The 24,736-nt window shown below is 40.1% G+C and overlaps 1 protein-coding gene across 1 annotated transcript in view; it reads left to right on the plus strand.

The window, feature by feature from the left end:
* The window catches only part of wnk1b (WNK lysine deficient protein kinase 1b), a 115,045-nt gene that overhangs the window by 32,686 nt on the left and 57,623 nt on the right, over window positions 1-24,736 (plus strand). The window contains exon 3 of the mRNA XM_084711285.1: window positions 22,261-22,433. Within this exon, the coding sequence (XP_084567411.1) occupies window positions 22,261-22,433 (173 nt within the window). The remainder of the gene's footprint in view (window positions 1-22,260; window positions 22,434-24,736) is intronic.

Below are 24,736 nucleotides of genomic sequence, written 5' to 3' on the forward strand. Positions count from 1 at the left end.
TTTGCCCTCCCTTCCCTCTTTCTTTCTCTCTGTCTATATTTAGCAGTCTCGTGGGCTGGAGGTGTTAGCAGCAGCAGCAACAGCAGCAGCGCATGATTCATATTTTAGCTCTGCAGTTTTATTTACCTTCACTAGACTCCTCTCCTTCTCTTCTCTTCTCTTCTCCCCTGCACATGAAGGCATCTGGATCATATTCAAATTACTTTCACCCCAGTAAACTCTGTGTGTGCGAGTGTGCTCCTTGAATAGAGGTCATGAACAATCAAGCAGTCTCCTCTTTAAACTCCCACATACCCTCCGATTGCTATCGTGTAGTTGCTCGGTGGTACAACACACAAGAAGAAGATGAATCTAGTTGTTGGGGGACTTGTGAGCGCAAGGCACAAATCAGCAAGTCATTCTCTGCTAATTTTAGAGACAGGGATAGAAACTTCTGTCAGCAGTGTTTACAGCTGAGTTAAGTTGTTTCTCGTACCTCATTGACCGTAAAGACACACATACACACACAGAAGGGTATGTGGCAGAACAGTATGTCACACCAAACACATTCAGAAGTGAGAGATCTCTCCGTCAGTGTTGAGGTCTGGCCCATTAGCATCAGCTGTAGCAACATGACGGTCCAGTGGTAAACCAGAGGAATCTGTCTCCTGTGTGACTGAGAGCACGTTCTCTCAGAAAGAAGTGAATTCAGTTTATTAAGTTTAATCTGCAAACTGTTGGATACTGTTATTGTCTTTCTTTATTTTAGACAGAAACCTAAATGTGACAAAATGCGTCAAATAGTCATGTTTGCATGTAACAGAATTACTATTGGCTAGTAGCATCAGTATCAGTACAGTTTTGCCCTCAGTATTGGTTTGGCTTTATTGAAAATGATCATTTGTGTATGTTTGTGTCCTCTCACTTTTACTGCATTTGTTACACTCAACACTTTGTACTAAGTTGGCAACTTTTAGTGTGACTTAAGTGTGGGAGATCAGTGAGAGACAATGCGAACCATTTGTGTAAAAGATGTCGGTTTAAAAGCTTGAAAAGAATTATATAATGCTCCGTGTCAGCCTGTGAGAGAGGAGAGAAGAGCGAGGGGAAGAGCTAAATGGAAAAAGTGTTGGGCTGACCGTGAAGGCAGCCATTCCGATCCATTGGAGCAGCAGTATTTTTAAATCAACTTTAAATACATAAACTAAAGAGTGTCTGTTGTGGTAGCACTAGTTAAAGGTGCTCTGCTGAGTTTTCCTTTAAACAAACAAAAGTTTTGTTTACATTCAGTTGCTCACCAAAGTGCACTGAGTATATCCTTGTTCAGCTCTAACAAATGTGTTACATTTTCTTCCTCCTAAAACATTTGAGACCTTGAATTGTTTACAATCCATATTTACTTGCTGTCGGTCTTCTTCTCTGCTTTTGCTGATGCATCTAAACATGCTGCTGCCACCTGTTGATCAGGTGGTTAGTTATTTTGTGCTAGAACCAACTGTCATCTGACACTGGGCTGCCTAGACTTTTTCTCTTGAAGGGCCAAAACCAAATCTTAATGGTGAGACATGGTCCAAAGCCAGCGCCTGTTTTATTGTACTGTAAAAATGGTATTAGTATCCCAAGCTCCTTTATTTGACTGACTAGCTGCACAAGGTGTCTCTCCCCACTGTGCTTAAGTTATCAACAATAATTAATATTTAGGGATCCTACATATTCAAAGAGCATTTTTGCCTCAAAAAAGTAAAACTATGGTTTATATTATAACTTTGCTTTAATAAGCTTATTTAGTTTTTTTCCCAAATCAAACCTTATGGGGACTCCACTTTGGGCAACCCTGATCTATCAGTTACTAACAATTTTTATCCTTGATAAATGTTTTTAAACCCTCGATTAATATTTTATTCAATAAATGTCACTGACAAATACCCATCACAAGCAATCAAGCAATAGTTTCTAATTTTGGAGCTTTAATTTACAAGTGTGACTAAAATAATTAATTTACTGTTGATTGACTAATGACCAATTGTTTCAGTGCTATTATAATTCATTCATGTGGCACTTATTTTGAGGTGCGGTGGTTGATTTAGCCTGCTGATTTCAGACTGTAAGCATTCTCCAATTAATCCCACCATTGTACCAGCTAGTCTGTACTTGCTTCACAGACTGACTGATTTCATCATGGGCATTTAATAAATAAATGCTCATAATAGCAGATATAGACAAATAAGTATTTAAGCTTTCATTATGAGTGCAAACAATAAATTATATATATGCACACATTTATGTAAATATAATAATATGCAGTCAAATACATGTGCAAACAGATTATTAAACACACGTGCAAACACCCATATCAGTGCATTCATACACTGACATGCTTGACACAGACAAGGAGAAAGATTGAGACCCCCATGAAGTGGAGGGGTCTAAGGTCGAATTTAGGGTCAGCACTGGGGTCACTTCATGGGGTCTTGGGGGGGAGACCCTCTGAATGATGATAGATTAGCAGAGAAAAATAGAGAAAAGAAGAAGAAAAGGAAAAGAAGAAAAAAGAGAGGACAACTCACCCAACACATGAATCATATCTGATGTCCTGTGCTGACTTCACAGGATGTGAGTGTGCAACCTCATAGTCATTTCTGGTGCTTGTGTATGTGTGTGTGTGCATGCCAATCCCTCATCACTCCTCTTTATCACTGTTTGGCCCCTTGGTGAACTGACAATGCAAATGGTTTGGTTTTCAGTCAAAAAACATTGATTAAAGTGAAGCAATTTGGGCCTCTGCAGTTGAGTTTATCCATGTTAGCTTCCACCATTATTTAGAGGCTGTGTTCAAACTGGAAATTCTGGTTTGGATGTAAAAATGAAAGTCCTTGTTCAGAGTTTGATTCTCTGTCCATAATAACTTCAACCTCTTCCTCTCCTCCTCCTCTGCCCTATTTCATCCTTATCATCTTTTCTGTTTCCTCTTTTTTCTTTATCTCATAAGATTACCGCCATGGCAGCTGTTGGCGGATATACTGGTTCTTTGTCAAACTAGATATTTTTTGTGTCTGTACCAGTTAGAGATGGTTAAAAATAGATAAACACACAGTAGATACCACTGGTTTACAGTTAGACACGTGTGCTGTCACACCCAACATTCTCAACATATGAAAAGGTATTTTTATGACAGCATTGTTAATCAATATAAATCTAATAAATCTAGATAATAACAGAGTAGTGTACTGAAGCACAGTAGCAGCTGTCAGTGAGCTACATCAGTGCAGTGTAACAGCAGGTTTACTAGTACACTGTGAAAGATTTATGAAGTTTAGAAACGCACCTTTGCATTGCACATCTATCAAGTTTGCACACAATAAATTACATTATTTCCTCATTAAACGTGACTGTTGTTTTCTGGATCAGGAAGTTGAGTGTGGCACTAATCCTTCAGGTTTAGGAACTTGATATTCCCTCTGCTGTCACAAAAATAACTCCCTGGAAGTAAAGGTATCATAAAAAGAGATTAAAATGTCCTGCATCTCCAAACGTGCAACATTTGTTTAGGGCTGCCTCAAAATAAAGATTTTTGTGAATGTATGTCAGCACAGTATATGTCGCTGCTCAAAACATGGGAATAAACTTCCCACTTCACAAAAACCAATATTCACAGTTGTATCAACATGATGGATAATATGCATTTACCAGTTTACTCGCTACAAACTTGCTCCTCAACCGCTTCACGCCTCCTGTCCCTGCCTGAACCCACTGTGTCTTCATCGTTCCTGGAGTCAGAAGTATTTTTTTCCCTGTGACTAATGGACGAATGTTAACTTCTGTCAGCTAAGACTCTTCTCACCATCTGATGGTTTAGTCGAATGTTAATGGGCAGCCCTAAATTTGTTGTTCCTTGTTGGTGGGACAGTGTAGCTGGGCATGCAAAGGACATGCTACTAGGTCAGGTTTAGCATTCCCTGCTCAGTGGGTGAACCGCGGCAGTGATGCAGTCAGAGGGTGGAGGTTCAGACAGCAAAGCAGGTCTCTTCAGAAGTTTGATTTCCTGGGCCTGTGGTACAATAGATGCTGTTTGAAGAGAGTCCCATTTGTGAGCTGCAGCAAATGTCACACATATTTTCACAACTGCCAGTAAAGTGTCTCGCACAGGAACCACACCAGAAAATAACTGGCAAAGAGAGTGTGTTTTTTTCAGGTTTTTATCAGAGAAATTAATGATTCACTGCAGGCTTCCAACCACAACATTCATACACATCGACGCTGTGGTGTGTGTTGGCAGAGCACTTAGTGTGGACAGGTGTGGGGAATCTTTTGAAGCTGTTTTTCTGATAGATGCTATCATAGCACACACACACCTCTGTCCTCTCTCTTGGGCTTTGCACCTGAATGGACCTGAAACGCTGCCAGTCGTCGCATAGAGTGCAAGTGCCCCCAGAAGCTGTTTGAACAGGCAGCCAGTTATGACGAAGCTGCCTTATCAAAACCCAAATGTAGTCATCATCATCATCAATGCAAACATCCAACTAGAACAGCACATCCCCGAACTCTCTGCCCATACATGGGCTATGTGAGCCTGAGCTGTTCTGCTCTGTACCAGGTTTGCCTCATACTGACTCTTGAACTTTCTTACCCCCCACCCCCCACCCCCGTTTTCCTGACCCCTCAACCTCCAGCAGTGTGATGTAACGTGTGTTTGTGTATGTGCACACGCGCTTTTGTGTGTTTTTATCTCACCCAGAAAGCCTAGTAGAGGCATTTCTGTTGACATTACTCAATCTGTCTCGTACCCCCCTCTCCCTCTCACTGGACAGTTTTTCCAGACTTTTCTTTCTTTTATGTTGGTTGTGTGCGCATTCTTGTTATGGTATTCAGACCATATTGACTCAGGACTTGTATATAGCATGTTGATAATTAATGGTTAGTTACAGCCATTTCTTAAGGAAGCTACTTAGCACCCAGTTATCAACCCAGGTAGCCAATAATGTTATTTGCACCCAACATGTAAATAGTTAATTTTGCTATTTACACATGGGTCTATATAGCCTAGCGTGGCAGTGACAAACACCCAGGTATCCCTAACAAACAATGCTACATATGCTTTTCATGCAGTCATGTAACTTAATAACAGGTATTCCTTACATAAATGTTACCTGTTGATACAGTAGTTTAAAGGGGCAGAGAATGTTACTCCCCCCTGCATACCTCTACCTATTCAGTATGAATACAGTCTACAGTTGGCCACCGCAGCAGCTGCTCAAACATCTGTAAGATTTGATCACACATCACCTACTCACCTCATCAACTGGAAATTCAATCCAGTAACAGTCATAGTCTTACTCGTTCTACCTTCAGGCAGTCGCTGCTGTACTTCGAGGAATCTGACACATGAAAAGAGAAGAAAAAAAGTTTTATTCAGTGCCTCTTTCTTCTTTGGCCTGACCCTTATGTCATCCTATACTTCATTGTATGGATATTTTAAGCACCGATTGTATTAACGCAGGCTTAGAAATCATATTGTCATTGCTCATTGTTGTCATTGTTCCCAAAGAAAGGAAAGTTGGACATCTTTTATACCTGCCCTCACATGCACACATATACTTATTCAGGTGTGAAATAGGTTATAGGCACAATGGAAGTTTTTGTTACTGATCACGTGTGGGCCTTTGTGAGTTTGCACTTGATTTTTTTTGCATGCGTGTGTGCACATGGAATACAGTGACAGCAGCTAAGAGCTCAGCTATTGTACAGGTCTTTGTAAAGCTAATTGTAGCCAGATGTACTATGTGATTAATTATAGGGTTTCCGTTCAGAGGCGACAGAGCTGTACATTATTGTAATTATCCAGCTTCTCTCCCCATAAGAAAGTCTGCCAGCCATTAAACTAAACCAAAGACAGCTGGAATAGCAAACCTGCTAGTTTCTTAAGCTTTGGGTCGGGACCCAAAAAGGGTCACAGGTTGAAGTCTGGTGGGAGCTGTGAATGTTTGTGTTAAGGTAACTTTTTAAGCCTGAGATGTGAATGATAGAAGGGTGGCAGAATAGACTGTGATACTTGAGGGAATGCTCAAACTTTCTTAAAAATATTTTAAAAAGAATAATAGATTATGTGTGCAGTTGCTGTGGTGACAGCAGCTATACAATAGGAACAAACCTCTTCATCTTGGAAAAAAAAAGGTAATTTCATTCGTTATTATTCGAAACAATGTCAGCCAGGCTTAAAGAACTTTATGAATAAACCTTTTAACTTTCTCCTTTATGAAAGTGTCTTTGTTCAAAGTTTTAATCCGGGCTCATGGTTATCTTCCTATAATGGTTTGCTCTGTAAAAGGGTTGTTACATTGTGTGAATTAGTGTAGTATTCTCATTAGCGAGGCCTCGTTGTCATCATTACACTTAAATTTCCTGAGAATGAGACTCATTATAAAGTTATACAATTCTGCTTTTGTCTCAGTTGACACCTCATTATCTAAACTGTCTTCTATCCCACCTCTCACCCTTTTCTTCCTCAAATCTTCTCCTGCTTCCTTTTTTTTTTTTTTTAGCTCTTCTCCCTACTCGTGCTTCTTTTCTCCTTCTGCTGATCAGCTGTTAACATCTGTCGCTCTGCTAGTTTCATCTCATCTTCTTCTCCTCATCTCTTCTTCTGCTTTGCTCCCATCTGTCCTCCTCCCCCTGCCCCCTCCTATTTTTACTCGACTAACATATTTCCCCATTTCTCTCACTTTCATCCTCTCATTCTGCTGCTCTTAAAAGGATAGTTCAGATTTCTTTTTTTAAAGTGGGGTTGTATGAGGTACTTATCCATAGTCAGTTCTGATGCTGGTCGACACACTCCCACGCTAAAATACGTTTTGCTGCCGATCCTGTCCACAGCAGTATATTTTATAGCTTACTACACCCAGATTTCTCCTGACTCGCCAAAATGGGGGTGTCCTGATGGCCATTTACTCGAGGTAATACACCGACTATGGTTAAGTGCCTCATACAACCCAACTTCAAACTATCATTTCTCCACTGTCTCTTCCCTCTCTCCCCTCCTCTCTTACTCATCTATTGACATAAAAATCCTGCAAAATCTACAATAAAATAATTTCTGTTTAGGAACAAAAATCATTACTGGGAGAACTGGGTTTTCATCCAGCAGCATTAACACTTGTGTCCTGTCCAAAAGGCCTGTGAAGCCATGCTTTTCCTTGACAAAGGCTTTGTGTGTGTTTCTAGTTGATGTAAGTGTTAGACTGAGTCAGTCCTTGTGACATTGACATCTCAGTCTCTCAGAGAGGCATTACTGAGACAGACAGGCACCTCTGCAGTAACCCTACACCGTGTGTGTGTGTGTGTGTGTGAGTGTGTGTGTGTGCATGATGTTCTCACAGTTATTGCATCATTGTGACATATAATCCGACCTCCATTTCTGCCTCCCTCGTCTTTTCTCCTCTCCTCTCCTTTGTCTCCATCTAAAGCTGTTGTAGTTTGCACAGTTGGCTGGATAAGGAAATTGCTGTTATTATCAAAACCTGCAAGTTGTCGTCTAGTTTCCTTGATATTTTCCTGTAAAATATCTCTATTCAACCGTGCAGACTATGACTTATTTTGTAGGTGTGTTTACTGTGGGAGAGATCAGGCACTGTTTGGAACATTTCCGCATTATGTGTCTTGTCCCAACAGGAAAGACCTCAGAGGACAAATATGCCCATTTCCTCTTCCTGTAACCTCATTTCCTTCCTCACTTCTGCTGCTGTTACCCCTTGTCTTTGCTTTCTACCCCCCTTTCATCGGTCCTGTGTCCGCATCTGTGTAACTACATCATCATTTATAGGGTAGACCTGGGGCACTTGTAACATTTTTTACATTTTCCCTCATAAATTACAGTTAACTTAAAATGCACAAGTCATCTTTTGTTATAAGAAACGTAGATATGTGCTCTAATTAATAATACAACTGAAATATTTTCACAAATAAGGATAAGACTATAACATTACATTTGATGCAAGAAGCTCCTTGGGGGTGCGATTCTAACACTGAAAAAATAAGTTACTTCTGTATTATCTAATAATGTTCCTTAAGATTTTTCATATATGGCCCAAAATCTTTTAGATATCAGGCATTGTGTGCCTTCGAAGCAAGAGTCTATTTTTGAAAAAGACTAGGCAACCATTCTAGTAGTAACCATATTTTAGTTGTTTGAATTGATTTTTCCATTAAAGTTTAGTGATATATGTATATTTTCTAACAAAAGAGCATGTCAGCACAGACCAACAAGTTGCTTACATTGGGCCATGTGGCCAGCAGTCTTGCAATCATGACAAAATCTTATTTGCTAGCTAGCAACATCTGCATTAGCATAGTTTATTAATTTAATTTTTAACTAATAACCAAGAGAAATCATTTTTTTGTTGAAAATGTCTGCTGAGGTGAAATTATCCTCCTGAGTGTGTTACAGTTGTCCCAGCTCTCCCCTACATTTATTGTGTCCGTCTTAGTAAAAGGGAAAAAAATGAGAGTAGAAAAATATTCTGTCATGTGTTTTTCTGTACATTGCTTAGTTTTTGTGTGCGGGGGAAAGTATACCGCAGCCACCATTTATAATGTTACAGATGTTCACATACATTTTCAACATTCTTTGGTTTAAACGCATGTGCTTCAAATCATTTGTGAGTGCCCGAGATGGAGCAAAAGTACGAGAAAAACTAGGCTAATGTCTCGTAACAGTGGGCGCTTTGGCAGTAATGGATGCTCATCTGGAACAAATTAACCCCAAAACCTGCATGTAACAAAACCACACTCACTCATCAGACATTGCTGCGTACATTCGGCTGCTTTACGTTTCTGGAACAAGTCCGGTTGTCTGTCACAGATTACTTCGGTTTCTAGTGCATGGCTCTATGGGTAGCCTGTATCTGTTTAACTTCTCTGGTTACCCTGTCAGAGCTGGGGCCTAAATCAGTTCCTCTCCCTCGTCTCAACTAACCAGCTGCAGAGGAAATATAGGCCACTGCGAGGGGAGGAAAAGGGCAGAGAGACTTACAGGGGAGCACTGAAGAGGACATAGAGATATCAAGGGGGGAAAAGATTGTTGACATATGAGTTTTAACTTGTTTGTCCTGTGATCTTTTTATTTCCCTCTCTGTCAGTGTCACCTAATTTTGCACTGATTTCTCCCTCAGTCTCGTTCCCTCTCATCTTTTGACATGAGCTAATCCCCCTTTTATCTTTATTGTATAGATGGGACTTGTTGTGCATGTGGGTTTGTTCAGTTTGTGTATGTGTTTCATGTGTATGTTTGTGTGTATATCCCTTCAGGGTTTTTGTTAATCTGTTGACAACCTCGGGAGCTTGTGGAGGAGATACAGACAAGACCACATCACAAACACAAACACACACACACACACACACACACACACACAAACACACACACACACACACACACACACACACACACACATCACTGACATAGTGCGTGTAATATTCTTAGAGTCAGTGCATGTTTGTGCCAAAGCAGCACTGTATACATGTAAACAGATAGTTGGTTACTCTTGCTAAGGTGGTTGTTAGGCTGAGAGAGCGTAAATATTGAGTGCTTTAAATATTTAACACCCTGTTGTAATTGCTTGCTTTTGCTCTCATCGCTGTCTGTTTTATGTAAAATCTCCCCAAATGTTATAAGTTCCTGTTATAGAAAAATTACTAAAATCATAAAAAAAGACACAGTATTGGGGTATCTCCATGGCCTAGGGTGCATACTATGTACAGTAGCAGTAATGTCCCCAGCAGAGCTGCAATGATTAGTCGATTCATTTATTAGCCAACTGAAAGAAAATAAATTGCCGACTATTTTGATAAGCGATTAATAGTTTCAGTCATTTGCTGATTCCAGCTTCTTAAAGGCCACGTGTGTAGGGCTTAGTGGCCTCTAATGGTGTGGTGAGGAGATGTTATGGTGGCTGCAAAACTCATGCAAAGTGCAAGAGGCCGTATCTAGATGCAGTTTTGGTTTGTCTGTTCTGGACTACTGTAGAAACATGCAGGCCTTCACGGAAGAGGACATGTGCCCTCTTTAGATGTCAACAGCACATTCTAAGGTAATGAAAACACAACGATTCTTATTTTCAGATGATTATATACTAATGAAAACATACTTATAAATATTCTATTCCATTTTTGCCATATATTCTGCCTATAGATATCTGTAAATCTTACACATTGGACCTTTGAATGTATGGATTTGCTGCTTTTCTTTGTCAATTATGATGGTAAATGCAATTTTGAAGTATGAAGTTCTAAAGTAACAAAGAGGTGAAAGTACAAGATCAGTGTTCTTAATTAAAGCCACCGCATGGAGTTGTCTTTTAGCAGGCTTTTTCTTCCATCTTTTCCGGTGTGTTGCTACATTTCTTGGTGTCTTAGTCAGATGGTTAGAATAGCAGGAAGCTGGACAGCTGGAATGTGTTCAGTGAAACATTCATTTCTCCACATATAATGCTGGGTATGGCTTTCTACCTTTGTTAGCATCCTGCTGTCATCAGGCTTGTGCTACACCAGTTTCTCTGGCCAGTGATGATGTAGGACTGAGACTCTGGGATCAGTTATTTGTTGTAAAAGCATATACTGCATGGAGTGTATTCTCAGATTATTTATGTAACAAAGCAAAAGTTGCAGAATAGTTAGCTTTGTCACCAACCTGTTTGGTCTCTTTTACTACCGTAGCCTACCTTCTCACTTTGTAAATAAAGAATAACAAAAAACAGAGGTGAGTGGATGTTAACGCCATCATTAAAAATTAATTCAGGAACTTTTCCCCCCACACCTTGTGTAACTTCTAGCTGATCACCTGGGTTGAGCAAGACACTTGAAACACAGAGTGCCACTACGTGATTGGATGCCGATGGCTGTTGATGCTTTTTAAAGTGAAACCTGAGAAGTGTTAAAGTTCAGTCCGGGCGTAAAGAGTGGAGACCTCGGTTTAATGGAGTGTAAAGGGATAGTCCTTGCAGATTATGTAATAGATTTATCTGGGACAGCCCTCATCCTCTCCGGCCGATCCCTCCGTTAGATCATCAGTTACTGTAACAGTGTCAGTACCTCGCGATAAGACGTCATTAACACCCTGTGGATTCCAGGGAGACATGCACACTGAAACACACACTACATAGCAACATGCAGATGTGGATATATGATGTTTCTTGGTAATGATCTCTGTAGAATTTCTGTTTTGGTAAGCTTTAGTAGGGATTTTGTCAGCGATCCTCCTGCAGTGTATATGAGATTTCTTCTTGGTTCACAGTCATATAGACTTTTTTTTTCCGCATTGTAACTCATCAGATGAGTGTTTATGACGTGTTAACAGCGACGCAGATGGATGTGTGCTATATTAAGACTGCAACCTTTTTCATGCAAATATACTAACCTCCCACATACACAGAAAAAGACATGAATGCTCTCAAAAAACCTTAAGTTCACATATATTCTTGCACATAGACACACAACTGCTTCATTCACACTTGACACACACACGACACACAGGCCGCATAAGTGCAGTGTGGCCTCCTCTGCCAAAAGGGTCAAATCCTTATAAGTTCAAAGACTTTTGGGGCCCTCCATGGCAGAGGGGATAGCTGATATATGACAGCCATTACGTCGAATGTCTCAAGTTTCAAATTAATCTTTGTTACAGTTCAAAGTGCATTTTACTGCCTAATCAATCAAACATGAACCAGTTTTAGTTGTTGTTGATGCCACTTGATTTTCAGACATGTTATATGTTTAGAATAAATGTTTGAAAATCAGTAATTTCCACATCGAATCCCCTAAACTTTGATTCCAGACTCCGTCATCCAAGCCTTCTATATAAGACTACGCACAATAATCTTCCTCTAATACTAATGTAATAAAGGACATGACGCACATAATTAAAAAAACAATCTTTTGATAGGAGCAGTGGTAACCTTTTGACCGTTAAGAAAAAAAAAAAAAATTTGGATCCTTGTGTTTTTTCCTGTTTGAGCGACAAAGGAGGCCATTGTTGGTTGCTAATCATTTCAATCAAAACCACAATCAATGAATAGAGCTTTATTAACGTCCTGTGTTTTGGAGCACGTTGACTCAGCTGATTCAGGATTTGGGCATTAGATTGGTATTAAAATATTAGCCTCACAATGAGAGACGATGTTCTGTAAATTGAAGGTTATCGGTTCACATAAGGGCGGAGGTTTCGTTTCAACATTGGGAGGACACGTATTAAATTGGGGGTCTTTCACCAGGACATTTGCAGCATCAATCACTTAATTTCCTGCATTCTGGTGTGTCCCTTTTCTACTCAAATTTATAGTGTGAATGTCTTTATTTATATAAAGGAGAACACAGAAATCCTTAATCCATATAATAAAATATTATGCAAGTGTCTCAGGCGAGCAGTTTGTTAAAGTCCTCTGCTACTTTAATGTTTTTACTGGAAACAATAAATGTATGTGTTCTAAAACTCTATGCCTGTGGTTTTACAGACATATTCGAACCTCTTAATCCTACTTTCTCCTTGCTTTTAATGTGATTTAATTGTAAAATGACATTCTATGAAGCCTGTTTTGTCCTCCAGCTGTCTCTGTGAACTTTGGAAACCTGCCTTGTCATCATTTTTACTCATTAATCTCCAAATTTGTGGTATAAAGTGATTCTTTGTGCATGGCGTGCTGCTCTGTTAAGGATTAACACTTATGAGGGGAAGAACTTTACACAAGAAGTTCCACTCATTATACTCAGATTTCCTCTCATTATCCTTGGATCAAGACGACTGGATCAAGTGGCTGGACCGTATGGTGTGATGTGGGAGAGACGGGACATTTTTTTGAAACACATCCCACTTGTTTTCTGGGGGAATCCCATGAATGGAAAAGAGCGGAGAGAGGAAAAGAGTGAGTCAAGGATGGGAGAAGAAAGGAAAAGGGTGACAAAGGGAGAGGTGAGAGAGGAGCAGTGAGGATGTAGGACTGAGGAGGGGAGATGAGGCGTGACCAGCAGAGCAGAGGGTAATGACTGCACTAGCACATGGTGTGTGTTTGTGTGTGTGTGTTTGTTTGTGGGCATGTGTGTGTTGCACAGCCAGGCACAGAGAGATGGGACAATAGGGTGCACAGTGAGTGGCAGGCTGAGATGGCATCTATTGTTAACACATGAGTACACAACATGTGCACTCACACACACACATTGGGCTTGTTATTGAACTCAGCCCGATGAATGGGTTTGATTGTAGTGCCTGTTACAAATCAGACAAAGAATACAAAAACGATCAATATGTCCCCCCTACAGAAGATTGATACCGAGGGCCGGTTGCATAAAACCACTTGGGCTATGGTTTCCCTTAAATTTTTATTTAAGCATTCCTCATGAAAAACACCATAAGGATTTCCTTAGGATGTTGTAAGGCATTGTTTTTAAAAAAAATGGGGTCCAGGTACCAACATGGGTTTTTGACTTGGTTGTCTGAGGTCCCCAGTAAAAGGAGAAATAGAATATTTTTAACTTTTATCACATTTTATCACGTTGCAACTTCGTAGCTAGCTGGACAAATGATAACATGGCATTGTCTATAGTGTTTTATTGAAACTCACCAGTTTGTGTTGACTCCTGCTGATGTTGGTCTGTCTCCTCTTGCTGACACAGTAATTATTTCATGCTTCTTCATTACTCACATTGATTTAGTCAGTTTCTTTGAATCCATTTTTCCATTTTGAAGAAGCTAGCTAGCATTGACAACAATGCTGTCAAGTAACCTTAAGGAACAATATGAGTGCAGCATCACCATGGTAACTAAAGCACACATGTGCTGTATTATGACAGTAACTACTGTGAAATCCTTAGTCTAAACACTTAAGCAAGGAGACGATTTAAGAGGCTTTGTGCAATGCTCCAAAGTTGAACCCCTTAGCTTAGCTTTGGGAAATACTTTCCTTAAGTTTAAAACTTGATGTGGTTTATGCAACTGGGCACTGATAATTAAATTTTTATTATTAATAGTATTAGAGAGTATAAACACTGGATCTCCAAGGGAGAAGGAAAACCATAATGTATGTATCTCACCACATTTTCTGCAGAAACAACTGCTTTTCAGCCACAACTAGGTCAGATTACACTCCACACACGTACACACATATGCACACATGTAGACACATGGCCCTGGTTACTGCAATATGTAGAGTGGTGATTGATGGGAAACCAAAAACCAGCTAAATAGGAGCAAAGAAGGAGGGGAGCCGTGGGGTAACAGAGAAACAAAGAGTGAGTGAGGCAGTTGAAAAGAGAAACAAAAAAGATAAAGCAAACACAAGAGGACTATAGGAGAAGGGTGTGATCAAGTCAACTTAAATCTTGAAGTTTCCCTTGCTGAAATGTCTCTTTAAATGATGAGTTCACTTTCTCTCCCCCTCCAACTTTTATGGGAACTTATTCATCCTCTTTTCAATCATTCTTATTCATAACAGATGCTCTCTCTGTCATTTTTTTCTGCTGGCTAACCATAACAAGCTGTGGTAAAGGTCTTGGAGAGGTTTTGGTTTGTGCGTACATGTGAAACACGTATATATGTGTGTCTTTTTGTGCACATGTTTATGAGGTGTGTAGCTGTGTATGTCTGTGTGTGCTGCAGGGGGTTTGTGGTTCTTTGCAGGAGAGCGTTTCCAGAGTGTGGGGGGTCTGCGAGACGCTTTGGCTTCATACTAATGGAGCACACCAAGACTTTTTTCATACGCTTCTGCACACACCACCCCACCATGAGCCCCTGCCCTTCACTGCTGTACTGTAGGTCCTTACTGTATACAGAAACAAATCAGCTCATTCACTGAACCGAGAGGCTTAATGTAATAAAGATTTGCAGGTCCTGATTTTACTCTCGAGTTACAGACCAGCATTCTTCGAAATTTAGGTCAGGACTCGAAGGTTGATCAGAGGGACGTCGAAGTGGGTCAACAACACATTCTGCAGAAACTGGGCTGAAAAGTTTGTAGTTCAGCTAGCTTTCCAAAAAGGGTGTCATGATTATAGCAAGAAAAGGTCGCTGCCAGTTGTTTTACTGTGTGTTGGAATAATGATTTTAAGGTAAAACTATTGCTTGCCAAAAATATTATTATATTATTTTCATTCTCCTTCTCATTCTCCTAGTTGTATTCTTCATGTACAAAGTTTATTTTAGGGTGCAGCTGCAAACCTTGGACAGTCCTTGCCTTATTAAGAGCTGGTTTTAAACCAAATCTTCTCTAAATGCTTTCAGCAGTAAAAGCTTTTCATGAGCAGACTCCAAGAAATTATTTATTTTGCTCCTCACTGTGGTTGTCATCACTTGTTTTTTTGATTTTTGGTCACACGTATGCTGCAAATATATACAAGAAACAGTGAGGAGAATGATACCTGTTTCAAGACCTAATTCCAATAATTGTAAAAATGCTGACAGTCGGATAATCTTTACAGTAATGGCATTAGATTATTACTTTTGCAGTGGCAAGGAATGTAAAAAGTCCAATTTGTTCCTTTTATCTAAAAAATATTTAGTAACACAGCTGCTTTAAACTTAAATCTTTGCATGAAAAGTAAATTGATGAAATTGCTTCAGGTGAAAAGTTGATTTAGTTACTGTAATGACATCAGTTTATGTTCGGGCTTATCTATGAATCACAGTTGCGTGGAAATGAGGTTTAGAAAAGGCATCTTTGTTTCAGTAAATGCAATACTCCTCAGCTTCTGAAATAAACAGACAAACAAGCCCGTACATGCTAAAATTCTTGGAATCCTGCATATTTTTTTTCCTGGAAAACAGACAGATTTTGGTCAGAATTCCAGGGAAATACTAAGGTCTCAAAACTTGATATTCAGCCCATTTAAACACTTGATTGTAATACACTCCTCAGCAGGTAACAGAATAACTTACTCTGTTATAAACATACTACCCTCATGAAACAGTGAAAGTTTCAGATAAGTTTGTGGTTTTGTGTCCCTTGTGTAAAGACAACACATTTAAATTGCTGTTATATAATGGAGAGCCTGAGAAAGAGACAAATCTTTGGGCAGAGTCAATCATATGCAATTATTCATGCTATATTTAGGGTTTCACTGTTCCCAGGGGACATTAGCACTTTGGACAACAACGTCCTGTGAGTTTGGTAACCAGAAGCTCTAAAGTTACCTAATAGTACTATCATTTGTAATTACAGCCGAGAACCAATTTACCATTGTCTGAGTTTTCTGGCACTCGCTGTTTTGTCTTCTGTTGCAACCTCCAACCATCTGGTGCTGCTCACTCGCTGGGGTGTAACACACCAGAGAAGAAGACCAGAGCAGATGATCACTGAGTGTTAAAGCGCAGTGGGATGTCCAGACTAGACGAGTCGATCAGAGGGTATCAGCTTTCAGCCTCTCTGCAGGAAGCTGCATAATGCTTTAACACTGCTGATTCTGTTTCTGCCCGCCTGTCTGACTCACTGTCTACTTGTATGTCAGCGTGTGTGTGTGTGTGTGTGTATGTGTTAATATGTGTCCTCACTTGGCTGTTACAGAGCAGAAATAGGGCATACAGACTTAACGCTGTCACTTGCGTGGGGATGTATAGGTGGCTTCTTTCAAGTCCTCAGATAGGCGAATGAAAGATAGCGAGAAGGCGAATCCGGGCTTAGAGAGTGAGAAGTCCTCTTGTCGAAAAGAAGTGTGTGTGTTTCAGATAAGAGGCTCTAGATTTGAGTGTATGGGCTCGTCTTGCTTAGGTGTGTGTTTGTGTGCGGCTGTGTGTGTATAAGACAGAGAGAAGGAGAGAGAGAGAGAGAGAGAGCCTTGGATGGAGAGTGAGAGGATATTTTTGAGTCAGACAAACTCAAGTCTCATGATGTTTTGCAGCTCGGAGCAGAAAAAGACTGGATAGAGAGAAAGAAAACAGCCACTCTCAACAAGAAGACACGTGCACCATGGATTAAATTAAAGGGATAGTTCAGGTTATTTGATGTAGAGTTGTATTTGGTACTTGGATGGTCAGTGTATTACTTACAGTAGATGACATGCCCACATTTAGGAGAAGCAGAGAGGGGCGCTAGCAGGGAAGCTAGCTGTAATTTTACCTTGAAGAACATGGGAGTTGCTGGTTTACAGCTGCCCTGATCTGTTAGTTTGTTTGTGTTATTGTGTGACCTCAGTGAATCCAAGCTGTCCTTTTAAAACACTGAAGTCACACAATAACACAAACTAACAGATTGAGGCAAGGGTAGACAAGCAACTCCTGTGTCCTTCAAGATAAAATTACTGGTTTTGTCTGTGGAGTTTGGTTGGTTTTGAGAGAGCAATATTTGGCGTATATCGCAGCGCTTTCCTGCCAGAAAAGGCTGCCTGACAGAAAAGTGAACTGGTGACATTTTATAAATATAGTGTACACTTAAACTGATTTGTTTTTTTTAGGTTGACCTTTTTTTTAAGTGCTAAAATACCTTTTGTTGTTGATCCGGTCCACAGCAGTACACTGCTTAGCTAACTATGGATAAGTACCTCATACAAACCTGTGTCAAATAATCCAAACTATCCCTTAAATTCCTCAAATACCCTAACAAGTCTTTTTTAATACACATTTATTTTAGATACGCAAACATTGTCTCTTACAAAACCTCTACTGTATGTGTGAGCTGTGTGTACCCATTTATACACGAGAATGTAGAAGGAAACATTAATAATGTATTATGAAGCCCCCTTAGACTTGCTGTCTGCTTTCTCTGCTCACGTCTATGGAGAGACACTTACACACTAACACACACTCACACACACACTCAGCAGGAGAGAGAGAAAAACAGAGAGAGCAGGAGAGGGAGAAGTAATCTTCTAGAGCCCTGAGGGAGGTGTCTAACAGTGATATGGGTGGTCAGGGTCTTCTCTAAGTGCTGCTGGGAAATGGAATGTTGGCTGCCAGTCAGTCATGTGACCTGCCGCTATTGTCATGTGACCACGGCGGTCATGTGACCATAATGTGAAAAAAAAAATTGAGTGAGACAATGAGAGTAAGGGTTGGTAAGCACATGCACGGATGTTTCTGTGCTAATGGGCCGTCATCAGTGAAATGGTTGCTGCAGGATGAAGGGATAAGCTGTAACCACACACACACACACACAGATTCTACACACATTAATGCACTTAGGAACACACTCAAGCTTTCAGACGTTCTTATTCTGCCTGTGAGTGCGTGCGTGCGTGTGTGTGTGTAAGTAAGTCATATGATATAGATGAGGCCCCAGGTTATACAATATGACAATATGAGATCATCACCTCAGAGATTGTCCTAATCTCTGAAGCAGCTCACAAGGTTTTCTAATAGCTCTTATAACATTTCAAAAGACTTGCACACTGTGACCTGGCATGAATCTTCTGTGCTGAACTCTTGAGTGGTTGGAGTGCTTTATTATAATACTACCTGATTATTTAGATACAGCATCGCCCTGATGTTATAGCACTCAGTAGTTCTGCATATCCCTGAATTTTGGTGTTGGGTGGCACTGAAGCTTTAAACACTATGAATGATTGATGCTGAGCTTGTGCCTCATCTCGGGTGGTTTGCACTAAGGCTTTGTTGTTTTAAAGAGGTAGTCCAGATTATTTGAAGTGGGGTTGTATGAGGCTCTTATCAACAGTTAGTCAAGCAGAGAGGCGCGCCAGCATGGAAGCTACAAGCCAGTAACAAAATTTATTTTAGCTGCTTAAAAAAAGGTTCAGCTAAAAAAAGTCAATATCGGTTTAAGTGTACGCTGTGTTTAGAATATTTTCACTTCAGCATTTTTCAGTGACAAACAGTCATTATATAAGCCAGATATTTCCCTCTCCAAACCAACCAAACTCCATGGGTGAAATCAGTCATTTTACCTTGGAGTTGCCCGTCTGCTGCTGCCTCGATCTGTTAGTTTGTTTGTGTTATTGTGCGACTCTGGTGAATCTGAATGAACCTTTTAAAAACAAACAAAGTGACACGATAACAGGAACTCCCGTGTTCTGCAAAGAAAAATGACTCTCTCTCTTGCTTAAGGAGTTTGGTTGCTTTGGAGAGAGCGATATTTGGATTGTATAAAAGTGATTTCTCTTTGGAAAATGCTTTCTGACTGCAAGGTAATGTGGTGAAAATATTTGTTCACTTAAAATTAAGGATGCACCAATACTGATAACAGCATCAGGAATCGGTCCAATACTGTCCTCACGTACTCATACTAACATACTTGTTACATTTAGAAATGGAGGAACATCTGATGAAAATAAATCATGTTTTTAAAGTTGTTGTAAGAACTGTAATGGCATCATTAAGAACTCATATCAGTACTTAGTATCGGCAAGTACCCAAATGTAAGTACTTGTATGTGGTATCTGTGAACCCCTACTTAAAATGATATTTATTTATTTTGGGTGGATTTTAAGTGGCTATAATACTTTTTGTTTCTGACATCGTCCACAGCAGAACATTGTGTAGCTTCTGTGCTCGTACGTCTCTGCTTCTCCTAAATGGGGGTCTGCTGACCTCATACAACCTTACATCAACTAATCCAAGCTGTCCCTTTAACAACATTTCATCTTTTTGTCTGAGAGATGTAAGAATATCGTGGATTTATTGAATGAAAACAACTAAACAGTTGAATTGGAGACAAGGTGCCCCTCATTGGACCTCTTTTTAAAACTGGTTGCCATGGTGATAGTCCTGCTAATGTTGCTGGGAGTAGGTGTCTAACCTCCAACGTCTGATCTTGCATCACCTTAAAAACACTGTTGCTCCTTTAAAATGCAACTTAAAAATAAAACTCTGACATTTCTTGTTGCTCCTCACCGTGCTCTCACTCTGTGTTTCTGTCATTTATACTTAAACAAACACACAGCCTTTGTGTCGGTCCTGCTCTTTTTGTGTTTGTCTGCAGTGCAGACATAACCGCCTGTTCGCTTGCCTGTAATTTAATTCTCTAAAAGGGTCACAGACATTATGAAATGTTCTGGATGTGTGTCATGAATTCCTCTTAAAGCACACATTTCTGTTTGTTCCAGGTTAATTGAAACATCTCTCTCATATTTGTTTTAATCTCGTTTTTTTTTCCATATCTGGTGCAACCTACTTGTAGCTGCAGGTTATGACATGAACAATATAATCATTTGGAGTCACAAAGGAACTTGCAGTCATATTTGGGCTTAAATCCTCCGAGTATTGAGGTTTTGTCTCCTTATTTTATCATTGTCAGGCAGCTTTGATTTTGTTTATTTTTGGGGTAGTGATGTGCTGAATGTGTCAGCCATGGTTAGACACAGAGCTGGTGAAGACACTGGAAACATATTCAGATTAAGCAAATACACACATACAGTACATGCACTCTCACTAAAATGGATACACAAATTCTGCGACAGAGCTAATTATTTGATTAAAAGCAAAAAAATGTCATGCCTACAATGAAATAATGATTTTTCCTTTTTGGCTTTTCTTCACTTATAATAAAAACTGACATTTAAATAAATGCACAGGCTGAATGCATGACACCTTTTATACACATGCACACACTCACACTTCTTTACAAGATCTGACCCACCCACACTGCCCTTTACATCAGAGTTTATTGAAGTATCAGTGGTAGAGCTGGAATTCCCATTAAACTGTTTGTATGTATGTGTGTTGGACTTTTCTGAGAAGCTCCTCACAGGTTGGAAGAATGTGGACCGTAACTTTAGCTTGTCTCTGTCAAGCCTTCGCTGGCTGGCTACGAGTCGACCACTACTAATAAAGACTCAGTTAAAACTTGGTGTGAATGTTATGAACTGCAATTCACATCCATACAATAAAAATATAAAGGACAGAAGAAGCAGGAGCTGGTAGGTGAGGGTTTCATGTGCATTTCAGGGAAAAAAAAACAGGGAATTGTTTATTGGTGGAAGCCAGTGAGGGATCATGGCCTTACTAACATCGTAGGCAGTAGGATCTGAGCGGATATTGTGTTACATCTTCCTGGTGAAGTGAAAAGAAGTAACTGGTGACACCATAGCTGTGTTGAAATCAACAAGTTACAAGTAAGAAGTTAATCAACATAAAATTAATCCGGTTTTCTTTGTCTTCTTTGATAGTTTATTACAGAATTTTCATTTTCATTTACCAAACAATTAATCAATTAAACAGGACAAAAATAATCAGATTAATGGGTTAACTTACTGACACAGCCCCTTGCAGCTGCTTTGCAAACTGACAGCAGCCATGGCTAATATTATCCTACAGTCCCCTCTGCCTAGCTCAGTTTTTATCAATGACTGTCATTCATTCAGCAGCCGCACATAAGTTCAGTGACTCTGTGAACCTGCTTTGTATGTATGGATATAAACCTAGAGACCTACAGAAACTGACATCAATATGATCTAGCGTGCTAACATCACAGCAACCGATGCAGTATGCAAGACACGCATCTTTGGGAGCTAACTCACTAGCTGGCTGGCTTTGGCACTACTGGTTTTGCTGTCTGTCCATCTTTGATTGTAGATAGATTACATTAATAAATTACTCTTGTTGGGAAGCTTTCATTGCACTTACAGTAATGTTACAGACAAGGATAAACATGGCAGCTTACAACCTTCCCATGATGTTAACTCATGGGGAGTTACACTCATGAAGATCATTGTAAAATATAAAAAAATAAACACAGTAGCTTACCTAATTTTACCTCCTGCATAAAGTCAAATGAGTTTATTTATAAATCATTTTCATAAACCAGCTTCTCACAAAGTAGCTCTCAGAGAAAGAAAGTGTGTCCTGCACTGATAAAAAAGAATACACATCAAAATAGCATCTCAGACTGACTCTAATGGATGTTTGTGGCTTCTGAGAGTTAAGATGAAAGGACAGCGTACTGTTTTATCCACACCCACATCCTTCTAGTGCTGTATTTTAATGTAACACAGCACCTTTTTCTGATAGTACCTGGTTTCATATTTCATCTGCATTTGTATTCTAGTGGCATGTGTAGACGGTGCATCAGTGTTGGATGTAAAAGATGTTTTGCAGCAGGTTGTCAAACCATAGCTGTATGTTTTGCAAGCATTTATTACAACTTGTTTTTCTTCTACTGTTAATTAGCTTTCCTCTCCACCCCTCAAACCATCTCCCTGCTTAATTTGATTGTAATCACACTCACCATAATAGCGTTGTACTATTAATAGAGCGTGTTTTGTTTGGGTAAATGCTTCTTCCCTCTAGATTTCCTTCAGATGAACAACATTTCCTCTTTTTTTGTCTTTATGGCTAATTTTCCTCTTCTTTCCTGTGTGTAGGATCGCAAGCTGTCCAAGTCGGAGCGTCAGCGCTTCAAAGAGGAGGCTGGGATGTTGAAGGGTCTCCAGCATCCTAACATTGTCCGCTTCTATGACTCCTGGGAGGGACCATGCAAAGGAAAGAAATGTATTGTTCTGGTCACTGAGCTCATGACATCTGGAACGCTTAAAACGTGAGTACATGAGAGAGAAAATGTTTTTTCTAAGATGTTCCTTTCTGAAAAGAAGACCAGTGTGTAGGATTCAGTGGCATGTAGCAGTGAACCCTCCCCTTCCAAGTGTGTAGGAGAAACTACGGCGGCCATGAAACTGGGAAAAAGTGTGTTTGTCCATTCTGGTCTACTGTAGGTGATATTTTTTCCCTTGGATGTTGAAGTCCATTAATGAATATTTGATGGAATTAATATTTTTGCTTATCGCCTTTAAAAAGGCAGTCACCAAAGAAGATACTCAGTGACCCATGTCATTTTACTGCCATCTTATAAACATATATCTATCAGTTCATATCTTTGGTTAGCATCTTTCTGAATAATTTTCAAATAGTGGCCACTTCCTTGTGTTGCGGACAGAGAGCTTGACATCAAAAACATCTATTTGCTACTATGAATTAGAATACATCCATAGACACTGGCCAGATGTAAAGTTGGCAAACTAAAATCAATATGAAAATTAAGAATTAAGAAACAAGTTATAGCAACAATTGTAAAAGCATGCCAATTACAAGAAAAGCAGACCACAGACAGTATTAAGCAGAAAACAGACATGGGCAGCAATAAAAGCAGAGCAATAAAAGCAAAGCTAAGATTGGATGAACAAGGATTCAGGCTCATTAAATATTCATAAAAATAGTGCCTATTGTAGAAACAATAGTTCAACATGGTGGCCTCTGTAGATATATATATATATATAGTTCATTCTAAGATAACGAAAGCACAACAGTTCTTACTCTTAGGTGATTATACAAAACAAAAAAGATGCTGCTAAAACTCAGAAAAAGGACACAAAATAGATGGTCAGTAACTAGCTAGTAACTTACTGGAGTGGGAAACAAAGACTCTTGCCACACTTGCAGTGTAGTTTGTGCTGTATCATGTGCACCGCTGTTTCCAGGGCAAACATTATGCACACACACACACACACACACACACACACACACACACACACACACACACACACACACACACACACACACACAAGCACCTCTTTCCCCCTTTGCTTCTGAAAATCACTGCTATTACAGATGATGACTCACCTCCAGTTTTTTATTAAAATGTAACAATTACATACACACACAGACACTCACTCACACACACACACACACACACACACACACACACACACACACACACAAAAGTCTTGTCATCCTCATTTCTGTCAAACCAATATGCAGTTTTTCTTTTATTTTCAACTGTTCGAATGGCCTCTCACTGTCGGGTTGTAAGCATCCCAGCAGGATTTCAGTGCAGAGTGCAGCTGTTAGTGGGTCAGCTAGTGTGTCTGGCTCATCACATGTACAGCATGTGTCTGTCTGTGTGTGTTATGTGCAGGATTTATGTGACTGACTGAGCGCCTGTCCATGCATGCATGTGATGTATGTTCCAAAATAAGGTGTTCTCATCTGATTTTAGCATCAAATGAATTCATAAAGCCCATGTGGAGACTCCTTTCTCTGTGAGTGATAAACTGTACATATGTGGTTAGCATGTCAATACCAGGGGCGTCTGCCAGTCTCTGCCCCCAGCCCCTCCCACTCCCAAACTTCACTGTGGTGAATTGATGCATCTGTGGCTGTCATTGTCCACGCCACGACCACACGCCGGTCTGTATAGATTAGATGTGTGTCTGTGAATGCAAATGTGATTGTTGAGCTCTTGACACAATAAAAAGGCTAAATGTGGGGCGTTTGGCGCGCGGCGTGCCCCGTGCAGTGCATCGTGGGACATTGGCCCACCTGCCAGCTGCTGCTTCTGCTGCAGATTCCTCTCATTCCTGACGGAGAGACAGACAGAGGGAGAGACTAAATGAGGCGTGTGTTTGGGGGGGGGGCAGACGGAGGGGAGGACCAGACTGATGTGCAGTTAGTTTGAGGCAGAGGGACAGAGAGAGGAAGACAGAAAGTCAAACGACTGATAGTGAGAGAAGCAGCTGAAGAGGTGGATAGGTGCACAAATAGTCAAATCAGTAGATGAGTAAATAACTATATGTTCAGTTTAAAGATTACAGAGAGTGACAAAGCAATGAACCACCTGTGACCACAGAATGAGAACATTAATCTAGCAACACAGAACTACCAAGGACAGTAGCGCCCTCCACTGGAAGAATGAAAAAGCTTCATAAATTTGTTATCAAGTGCAGAAGCTGGGCAAGACGCTCTCCATGCGGCACTGTCACCCTCTACTAAGTTGTGTGTTTAAAAAAGAGGGAAGTAGGGAATTACTGTTTTTAAAGTTTTTAGGAATTACACAAGAATGATTTC

This window comes from Lutjanus erythropterus, chromosome 22 (genome assembly GCF_056507025.1).
Source record: "Lutjanus erythropterus isolate fLutEry1 chromosome 22, fLutEry1.hap2, whole genome shotgun sequence".
NCBI classification, from domain to species: domain Eukaryota; kingdom Metazoa; phylum Chordata; class Actinopteri; order Lutjaniformes; family Lutjanidae; genus Lutjanus; species Lutjanus erythropterus.